This window comes from Cebus imitator, unplaced genomic scaffold, assembly GCF_001604975.1.
Source record: "Cebus imitator isolate Cc_AM_T3 unplaced genomic scaffold, Cebus_imitator-1.0 Scaffold33, whole genome shotgun sequence".
In the NCBI taxonomy this organism is placed as follows: domain Eukaryota; kingdom Metazoa; phylum Chordata; class Mammalia; order Primates; family Cebidae; genus Cebus; species Cebus imitator.
Genome location: NW_016107348.1, coordinates 4,354,583 through 4,365,711, shown reverse-complemented (window position 1 = coordinate 4,365,711; position 11,129 = coordinate 4,354,583). Strand labels below are relative to the sequence as shown.

Below are 11,129 nucleotides of genomic sequence, written 5' to 3'. Positions count from 1 at the left end.
GAGTTTCACCATATTGGCCAGGCTGGTCTCAAACTCCTGGTCTCAAGTGATCCACCCACCTCGGCCTTCCAAAGTGCTGGGATTACAGGCATGAGTCACCGTGCCCAGCCCACACATGGTTTTATTTGATCCATATAGCAAACCCATAAAGTACACTTGCCAGTAATAACTAAATTAATTTCAGTGGAAATGGAAGCATAAGAAAAATTCGCACCAATTAGACCTGTTAGTCTCAGTTTTCACACCCATATTCATTCTATTGCTGGAGTTGAAGTGGCTCAAGGTTGGTAACTATACACTTCTAGATGTTTTAACTTGTTTGTATTACTTAGGACTATTTCAGAAACAAATAACAGTAAACCTATTCAAATTAGAGTTTGCTCATTGTGTGGCTTTAGGCAAGTTATTTATTGCTAAGTCTTTATTATATCAACTGGAAGTAAGCCAAAGAAGGAATTTATTTATTTAACTGGGAAATCTAATGGGTAGATCTAGCTTTAGGAACAGCTATATCCAACAGAAATTATTTCTCACTGGAGGCTGGGAAGTTCAAGATTAAGGCACCAGCAGATTCGGTGTCTGGTGAGGGTTTGGTGCCTGGTTCTTAGATGTGTCTTCACATGGTAGAGGGAAAAAATGAGCTCCCTTGAGCCTCTTTTAATCCCATGTATGAGGGCTTTGAGCTGATGATCTAGTCACTTTCCAAAGGCCCTATGCATCAGTATGTTCTTGCTCTGCTCTAAAGAAATATCTGAGACTAGGTAATTTATAAAGAAAAGAGGTTTGATTGGCTCACGGTTCTGCAGGTGGTACAGAAAGCAGAGCGGCCTCAGGAAACCTTTACTCATGTTGGAAGGCAAGGGGGAAGCAGGCAGGTCTTTCATGACTGGAGCAAGAGGAAGTGTGTGGAGGGAGGTGCTACACAATTTTAAACAACTAGATCTCATTAGAACTCACTATTGAGACAACAGCTCCATGGGGAATGGTGTTAAACAATGCGAAATTGCCACCATGACCCAATCACCTCCCATTAGGCACCACCTCCAATATGGGATTACAGTTCAACACGAGATTTGGATGAGGACACAGATCTAAACCATATCACCGTACCTCTTAATACCATCAGCTGGGGATTAGGTTTCAACATATGAGTTTTGGGGGACACAGACATTCAGACCTTAGCACCTGGTAAGGTATCTCTTGGTCTGCTCTCCAATCTCTGCTAAGAAGTCCTAGTCTCTCACTTAGGAACTAGCTGTCATTTATTGGTCATCTACTATATGCTAGGTGTCCTATATACCTTACGTCTAATCTTCACATCTCTGCAGCTTATTGGGCATTGTTATCCTCATTTTACAAATGTGGTCAGTATAGCATAGCAGTGAAACAAGGGAGTAGCCTTGTATCAAGAGTAGGGCCTTCAATTAAAACTGTCAGGGTTTTAATCTGGTTCCATGCATACTAACAGTCTGACCCAGACCAGTTACTTAATTTCCCTGTGCCCTTGTAGACTTATCTCTAAGATGGAATAAAATCATACAAACTCACGGAGTTATTGTGAGTGTTAAATGAGTTAACATCTGTAAACATCTTATAGTGTTTGGGTTTCTAGTAACACCCAGTGAATGTTAGCTACTATTATTAATTTGGTGTTCCCCAGGGTTGAGCCTGAGGACCTCCTTTTCACTCTGTATATCTGTTTCTCCCTAGGTATCCTCATCTAGTCCCATTACTATAAATATATGCTATACTGGAGACTCCAAAATTTATATCTCCTGGCTGGGCATGGTGGCTCACACCTGTAATCCCAGCACTTTGGGAGACCGAGGTGGGTGGATCACCTGAGGTCAGGAGTCGAGACCAGCCTGACCAACATGGAGAAACCCCATCTCTACTAAAAATACAAAATTAACCAGACATGGTGGCGCATGCCTGTAATCTCAGCTATTCAGGAGGCTGAGACAGGAGAATTGCTTGAACCCAGGAGGCAGAGGTTGTGGTAAGCCAAGATTGCACCATTGCACTCTAGCCTGGGCAACAAGAGTGAAACTCCATCTGAAAAAAAAAATTATATCTTTTGCCAAACATACTTTTCAAACATTGAGTCAGCTCATGTCACTTCTCCACTCAAAACCCTTGGATTGCTTCCTATCCCTTCTCAGTGAAAAAAACCAGAGTCCTAGTCAAGACCTACAAGACCCTATATTATCTGTCCTACTTTTCACACTTGTCTTTGAGTGTGTTCCATATTCTTTGTTTTCTCCAGTCACCTTGGTGTGCTTGTCAAAAACCCCTAGCACTGTTAGTCTTCCAATCTTTATACTGCTTTATGCTAGCAATCCTGCCTGGTATATTTTTCCCTAGATGTTCAGGTGACACATGCCTTCACTTCATTTAGGTTCCTGTTCAAATACTGTCTTATCAGAGAGGCCATCCTTGACCACTGCAAATAAAAAAGGTTTTCTTTCTTTCTCTTTTCTTCACATTCTGCTTTATTTTTCTTTGTGGTACTTTTTACCATTATGTTTATTCATTTGTTTGTGGCCTGTTGTCTTCCTCTGGAATGTGAGCTGTATTAAAGCAGGGACTCTGTTTTGTTCATAGCCCCTACATCAGTGCTTGGTGCATGGCTGACAGTCAATAAATATTTATTGGTTAACTATAATTATGTCAGTTGCTTAGCTAGTGAGTGTCAGAGTTTCACACCCAAGTCAGCCTCCCTTTACAAGCTCTTGCTCTTTTTATACCACTAATCTGCATATCATATTAGGGAAGATACAAACCTCGTTATGAATATACATCAGTTCTTAGGAATCTTCTATTTAAACTAGAAATTTTATGCATATTAGGTTTGATTTGCTATTCATCACAATTTAACAAATATTTACTCCACACCCACTATATGCTCTTGGATAAGGAAAAAACCAATGACCAACTCACTAATATGGGGTGGAAATTTATCCAAGAAACTTAAACCTCAGGATAGGTACATGTTTGTACTTGGTAATCTCTAAATTAAGAATTATTGGCTCTGGCTGGGTCAGTGGCTCACGCCTTTATTCTCAACACTTTGGGAGGCTGCTGTGGGTGGATTGTTTGAGCTCAGGAGTTCAAGACCAGCCTGGGGAATATAGTGACACCCGATCGCTACAAAAACCACAAAAAGTTAGCTGGGCATGGTGTCACATACTGTAGTCCCAGCTACTTGGGTGGCTGACATGGGAGGAGTGCTAGAGTCTGGGAGGTCGAGGCTGTGGTGAGCTGAGATTACACCACTGCACTCCAGTCTGGGTGACAGAGTGAGACCCTGTCTCAAAAAAAAAAAAAGAACTATCCTCTATATCCAATCCATCTGCAAAGAATTATTGATTCTTTCTGTTGCATAAACATAGAACATCTGTCTTCCCTTACCATTCTCAACTTTAGTCTACTCACTGTTTAAGCCAAATTTCAAAATCTATAAAACGTATCCTGAGACCATCTACTTTTCATTTCTCTCATCTCTATAAACCCCAGTCTCAGGACAACTCCACTTGCCTAGGTGACCAGATTTTCCTAAATGCTTTCCTTGTCTTCCCATTTGCCCTCCCTTTCCACCCAGTAGCCAGAGTAATCTTATAAAAATGTAATTTACATATTATTCCCCTGCTTAAAAGCTTCAGAAGCTTCCTTTTGTTATTATTCCACTTAGAAAAGTGTCTAACTCTTGCGGTAGCCTACAAGCCCCATTTGATCTGGCCCTGATCACCTGCTGCCCAGTCTTCCATCATTTTTCCACTTGCCCATGCTTTTCAGCCACACCAGCCTTTTATTTCTGTGAGCACAGTAAGGCCTTCCCTGTCTCTGAATATGTAGACTAGCAACTCCTCCTGTCACTCAGGTCTCACTGAAATGTCACCTCCCCAGAGAGGCCTTCTCAGACTACCTGATTTGTTCCCTCTTCTCCACTCACTCTCTGCTCTGTCAGAGCATAAACTGCATTCACTTGCTGTGCATTGCACAATTGTCATCTAATATTTATGGTCTATCTTCCTCCAGTAAAATGGAGACAGTGACTTTGCTTTAGCAGCAGGGTTTATAACAATACGTGACACATAGTGAGCCCTCAAGAAACACTTGTTGAATGGGAAGTCTTTGTCTCAACTTTGATAGCTTAGGTAGGATCCCCATCATTTTCTAAAACAGTTTTAGTAACTCTGCCCCCTTCATGTTCTCTCAAACTGATAGTATTGCTTCACCCACAAAAAGGACCAATATAGCAGGGAAAGGGTTCAGATCTGCCCTATCTCTCTGCAGCCATCAGATCAAGAGTTGGTCTCAGCTCAATAGTTTGGAATCATTAGATAAGGGAAAAAGGAAAGGCTGAAACGAATACTACTGAAATAAATAATGGTCATTTCTCACTTAAAATTTTGAGGAAAAGAGAAAAAAATTCTTAAGATCAAACATTTTTGAACTCGGAGATGTTAGAGAAAGTAGAGGGGACAGAAAAATGTTAGAGTGAGGAGGAAAACGGAATCAATAGGAGGCAAGAGGTAGAAAGAGCTCATACCATGCTGTGAGCTCTTGGTTCTGGGCTTGGGTACTACCTCTTATCTTCTGGATAAACTCCAAGGAAGAGAGTGATGGAGTGAAGTGGGCTGGGGGCGATAGAAAGGATGGGGTGGGGCACCAGGACGAGAGAAGCTAGAGTGAAAGAGAGGGACGGAGGAGAGAAGAGAGCAGAGCAATACAAAAGCAGCCTCGGATCTTGCCGGAGCTGCAAGCGTTAAGGGGAGGCGGGGAGTGACGCGGTTTGCGTCTGGAGCGGCTCCTTGGAGTCCACAGCATCCACCGCCGGAGCCTCGCCTTCCTTTTTCCCTCTGCAGACACAACGAGACACAAAAAGAGAGGCAACCCCTAGACCTGCGCGAGGGATCCACTCGCATCATGACCGAGACCACCAAGACCCACGTTATCTTGCTCGCCTGCGGCAGCTTCAATCCCATCACCAAAGGGCACATTCAGATGTTTGGTGAGTCCGCCCGCCCACCTCTGGAAGCCGCTTCCGCTCCTCTCCTTTCCCAGGCACCTGTGTTTTCCAGGGCGATTAAACGGGAAGCCGTGTGCCCCTTCGGAGGGGTGCGCCGGCTGATCCTGCTGGTGGAGGTCGGCCCCTTTATTTTGGACTCAGGAGAGGGGAGGCAGACTGCGTTTCTGAGGCGTCACTTGCCGGGGCCAGACCCGGCTCGCAGGGGGCCAGAGGTGGGGGATGGGAGGGGACTGGAGACGAGTGTCGTTAGGGGCTGGGCAGGGTTCGAGATTCCAGAACTGGAGTGCGGCGGTGCAGTGGTTCGGCTACCAGGCGGGGAGGACCGGGATGGGAGCAGCGGTTGGGGCGCGGAGAAGGGAGGAGGGGGTTGGAGGTAACATGCTGTTTGTTTAGCATGGGCGGAAAGCGTGAAGGAGTTAAATGGTGTATGTGCCTCGGATTCGCAAACACACTCGCGCCCAACACACCAGTGACAGGGGCTGGGGCTTCAAGATTAATTTCAGGTTTGGCTGGTGGTTCTGGGCCGCCCAGGGACGAGTGTTTGGGAATTGTGGACTGTGTATTGCGCGCTCGAGGTGGCTGCTGAGTGAATGGGGAGGGAGCCCTGGTCCACCTAGGTTCGGCAGCAGGGATCCGCTACCTAGGAAGGGGAAGGGGCGGGGCGGCGGCTGCTGGAGGCCCTGCGCGAGCCGGTGCCGAAGGATCGGGGCCTGAGTTGGCTGAGGCTCTGCCCAGGGTGGCGATGGCACCCGGAAGGCTTGCGGCGTCTAGCGTTTGTATGAATGTGCGAATGAGTGTATGCGAGTATATGCGTGTGCGTGTTGGGGGGAGGGGACGCATCATCACGCGTTTGTTTCTTAGAAGCTCTGGGGCGTGGAGCCAGAGACAGCGAGCAGGGGCATCTGGCTGGCCGGTTCGGGGTCCAGCAGCGGCAGGGGAAAGGTGATCGATGTCTATTGGAGGTCTTGCGCCACCAGTGGGAAACCACGCAGCTTCACTGGGCTCGTTGGACTCCAAGTTGCGGGGCTTGAGCCTTTAGACCCTGAAAGAGGGATGCGGAGGTCTCTTTAGAAGCAGGAATTGAGAAGTTAGAAGTTGAGGGTGCTTTTTCTTGGAACTGAGAGAAACGAGGAGTAGAGAAGAGCGAGTGGGCTGGGGATGGGTGAGAGAGTGGGTGGGAGGCCGTGACCTGGCCAGCCAGCAAAGCGCTCTCCAGAGGCGGCGGTGCTGAAATGCAGGGCGCGCCGGAGCTGGATGCGGGCACACGTGTTTATCCGGAGCCCTCCTAGGGAGGTTTTGTGAAAACCACACCACAGCGGTAAAGACAGGGCGAGGTGGCTCAGGCTAAAAATATTCATCTTTAAACTTAAAAGGTGCGCTGAACTGGGCTCTCTTGTTAAAAACCTCATGGAAAGAATACAGAATTACTTTGATCTTGAGGGCAAATCGGGTAGGCATATAGAAGGAGGGAGGCTGATAGCCATCCCTTCTTCGCCATTCCTTCAGCTTTTAAAAGTCTTTTATGAAGAACCAATGCCAACTTGCCTGTTAAATAGGACTTCTGTTCAAGCATCAGGATAGACAAGAGCATCTCATTGGTCTTCTAAGAAATATCAGTGCCCTAAGAACGCTCCAGTTTCACATTCCTTTAATGCTGGTGTCTTCCTCCCTTTCCTTCTTTTCCTGTCTGTTCACAAGTCCTCTAGCACTTTATGTTGTTGTACTTTACTCCTCTCCCTTGACCAGGCAGTGATGGGTTTTCCTTTGGAACTGAGAGAAAGGAGGAGTAGGGAAGAGCCAGTGGGCTGGGGATGAAACTCCGTGACTCTAAGATTCTATGGTAACCCAGCGGGTACCACTTCTTTCTTCCTGGAGCTAGGATGTAGGTAATTCCAGTTGTTTTAGATTACAAGAGAAACAGATTTGGATTGAGAACCAAATATTCTGTCTTGCAGCTGAAGATTCTTTAGTAACAATAATAAAGGCTTTTGTTATGTGAATATTGTTCTGCCAGTTCTCCATGAGCTTCAAGGATAGACTGGAAATAGGCATTAGTTGCAGTGGAAGAGTTTAGATACAGAAAGGTGAAAGGAGACTTTTGGCAGTAGTGATTATTTACTTAGTTTAAGAACTGAGGATCAGGGTAGAATGTCAACAAAGTCCTTTGCATGTCCATTAAAGTACAGCTCAGAGAACAACATACAAAAAAGTATAATGTGTTCACTCACTATGGCTTTAAGGAGCTTATTACCTAATGAAGAATTTAGCACATAAGCAGGTGAGAACGAAGCAAGAATAAGAACACAAAATGCACATTAAACCATTTTTGGTAGAATCTCCTATTGAAATTTTTGAGCTCTGGATAAATTTTATAATTTATTTTTGTAGAGCAGTTTCTGGTTGACAAAGCCTGTCATCTATGCCATGTTACTTATTCCTATTAATAACCTTATAAGAAAGGCATCATTACTTCCATTTCTTTAATGAGAAACTGACAGAAGCCAAGTGACTTTCTTATGAACATGCATAGAGGATGGGTGGCACTAAGACTTGAGCCTCACATTCCTGAATTGTCTTGTAGAGGCCTTCATACTGCAACAAAGTCAGAAGGAAGTGCTCACTCATCTTCTGACTGCATAATTCCATGAACACTCTATTTTCATGAACCATATACTTAACAGAATTAAATTGCCCATTAGCTGAGATTCCTATACATGTGTTTCCTTTAGATTTTTGTCTCATCTCTAAAGAAACCAGTTATTTATGAACTATTTCCTCCTTTCAAATGACTTTTTAAATTTTCTCCATGACAACATAAAAATAATGCATACAACTAAATTATCAAGTTTTCGGCCAGGCACAGTTGCTCACTCCAACAATCCCAGCACTTTGGGAGGCCAAGATGGGCATATCACATGAGCTCAGGAGTTTGTGACCAGATTGGGCAATGTGGTGAAACCCCATCTTTACAAAAAATATAAAAATTAGCCAGGCATGGTGGTGCATGCCTGTAGTCCCAGCTACTCTGGAGACTGAGGATGGCTCAGAGGTAGGAGCCTGGGAGGATGGCTGAGGTAGGAGCCTGGGAGGCGGAGGTTGCAGTAAGCCAAGATAGCGGCCCTGCACTCTGTTCTATGTAATGCAGTGAGACTCTGTCTCAAAAAAAACTTTTTTCAAGCTTTTTTAAAGGTGGCTGAAATTTGTAATAAATTTTTTTTAAAAAATAGAGACAAATAGGACTTTTAAATTAGACATTTTAAATAGAGCTCTTATATCTTGAAATTCAACTTCCTACCCAAGGAAAAAGAGAAAGACTATAAACAAAAAGAGAAGTGGTGTTCAAAACTAAAACTTTAGTTTTAGACTTAGTTTCTAAACGTACTCTTCATCTTTGTAAAGTAGCACTTGTACAATTCTCAATATTTGTAAAATTTTTTAGAATGAGCTTTTCTTTCACTCTGAAAGGGAAGCTGATGTTATTTCTCCTATTTGAAGTTATAGAAACATACTGGAAAAATAATATTTGTGAGAAATATTTGACACTTGTATACTCAACTGTAACTAAAATGCTTTCAGGGATAAGTAAAAGTTTTTGGCAAAGTAAACCCATAAATGAATGATGTCATATCTCATGGGTATGCCTTATTACATACAAAGGAAATATGGAATGGACTTTTTTTAAAATGTAACTTCTTAATTTTTAAGTATGTAGAGATTATACTTTAGTGTAGCTTTCTTCATATTTATATTGCTATATTTGTCAATAAATCTGCCACTGGAAAGTCAGAGAGCAAGTTTAAATAGAAAAGTAAGAAAGGACAGCTCAGATTAATTTGGCTATAAAAAAGCAGAGGAATTGGGGGATTTCATCACAGCAGAAATATTTCTTGCTATTTTTTGTATTTTTTTTCTATTTTAATGTTTAGATATAGGGTCTTGCTCTGTTGCCCAGGCTGGAGTACAGCAACAGTGTCATGGCTTCCTGCAGCCTCAGACTCCACATTCTGCTAGTTGCAATTTAGATCCAGATCTACCTGACTCCAAAAACTATTTTGTTTTTACTGCACTCTGATATTGTCTCCAAAGTCTAGCGTTTTTCCTCCTTTTAAGCCAGTCAGAGGTCTGATGCCTGACATAGAGAGGGATAACCAGGTGGCAAGGAGTTAGTCATTCAGATGAAGTGATTAATACCAGGGAGAGCTTTCTGAAATAAGCTTCAGTGAGAACAACTAGAACTGGAAACTTATGGCATACATTATTTTTGAAAATTAATATTTCTTTGGTGGGGCAGGTGCAAAAAGATCCACAATACTGATAAGTCAAATGATACAAGATCTACTTTAATCATTTTCGAAGTACCCCAGCCTGTGGCATAGTAGAGTTGCATGTTTAGGTTGGACGCATGCACATGGCCACCACCTTGCTCCACAGAAGTAGTCCCTCACCAGCATCCAGGAGAATGTGACCAAAAAGAGGAGGTCATGGTAGCTGTGACAGCCAGAAATGACCAAATTCCATTCTTTTTCTGGGCTCAAGTGAACCTTTCACCTCAGCCTCCTGCATAGTTAGGACTACAGGCACCACGGGCACACCCTGGTAGCTAATTTAAACAAATATTTTAGAGACAGGGTCTTGTTATTTTGCTGAGGCTAGTTTCCAATACCTGACCTCAGGTGATCCTCCCACATCAGCCTCGCAAGTAACTGGGATTATAGATGTGAGCCCCTGCATCCAGCTATATCCTGCTTTTTGATAATTGTAAAATAACTGGATTTTCCAGTTTTCCTATTTCAAAAACAATTTTTTTTTTTTTTTGCTTTGAACCGGATCATTTGAAAAGATATAATCCAGCTTTGAACTGGATCATTCGAAGAGACACAGTTCAATTTTGTTCTTCTTAAAGGGTAATGAAGAAGGCCTTCTATTGTTGCAGAATTAGAGATGCAGCCCCTACTACTACAGCTAGAAACCATAAGAAAAATGAATTTGAGTTTCTGCTAATATATATATAGAACTGCTATAAATCAAGAAGCTGAATTCCTTCCTGATTTATAGCAGTTGAATATGCTTGAAATTCTTATATTAAAAAAGTGATTAAGCATAATGTGATACTCTTTTCCTTTGTACCACTATCTCATTTGATCCTACCCTGTAAGGTAAACTGAATAATAGTATCATCCCCTTTTACAACTGTTAAAGCAGAGGTACATGTGTAAGTCATTGGGCCAAATTCATCAGCAAAAATCAGTATAGAACCACTTTCTTGATATCTAGACTCTCTCATTCATGATGTTTCTTTATTATTCCCTTATAATTGCAATATCACCTACAAAAGAAGAAGCCATTTGAACTTAGCTGTCAACAAAGGGTCATGAGAAACTTTCAAATGCTTTTTCCTTGGCAACACAAGCCACCAACAAAGTATATCCAACAAAGATAACCATGTCTAACAAAAAAAGACTTCCTTTTCTGAATACTCTTATATTTTTCCATTTAACTGTCATTGTAACAGTCTTTCCATAACTCCTCCAAATTCCTCCTTTCTCCCCACTCTTCTGTTACCTCAGCTAACACCTGTTCATTCTTCAGATTTTAGCTTTAACAGTAGTTTCTCAGGGAACCTTCACTGACTCCTAAATTATGTCTAGCTTCCCTGACATTTGTTCCCACATCACCTTATGCTTTCCAGGGGATAACTCTCATCCCGTATGTTTTACGGCTGTTTCCCATGGCAGATCTTAAGCTTTTTGAAGAAGAAACAATGCCATTGATATATTTCCAGGTACCTAGCATGTAGTAGGATCTCCATAATAGTTGTTGAATAGTTTTGTTAAATGAATCTATAGAAACTGTTTCCAGACAGAGGACTCAACCATGTAAAAAAGGCTAGGGTGAAGAGACAGAATCATAGAATAATAGAACAAGGGTGGCTCAAGGAGAAGGGGAGTGAGAAGTGAGACTAGAGGAAGGTAGATGAATGTCTGAACACTTATGAAGGCTCCTAAGTCATGTTAAAGAATTTAGACTTTATCCCAATGACAATGAAAAGACATTGCATTGTTTAGTTTTGTTTTAAGAAAGATTTTTTTCTTTCTTT

The 11,129-nt window shown here is 42.6% G+C and overlaps 1 protein-coding gene across 1 annotated transcript in view; it reads left to right on the top strand.

Moving 5' to 3' along the window:
- The first annotated feature begins 4,608 nt into the window (after positions 1-4,608).
- NMNAT2 (nicotinamide nucleotide adenylyltransferase 2) overlaps positions 4,609-11,129 on the top strand; it is a 173,482-nt gene continuing 166,961 nt past the window's right edge. The window contains exon 1 of the mRNA XM_017524509.2: positions 4,609-5,014. Within this exon, the coding sequence (XP_017379998.1) occupies positions 4,930-5,014 (85 nt within the window). The 5' untranslated portion in view covers positions 4,609-4,929. The remainder of the gene's footprint in view (positions 5,015-11,129) is intronic.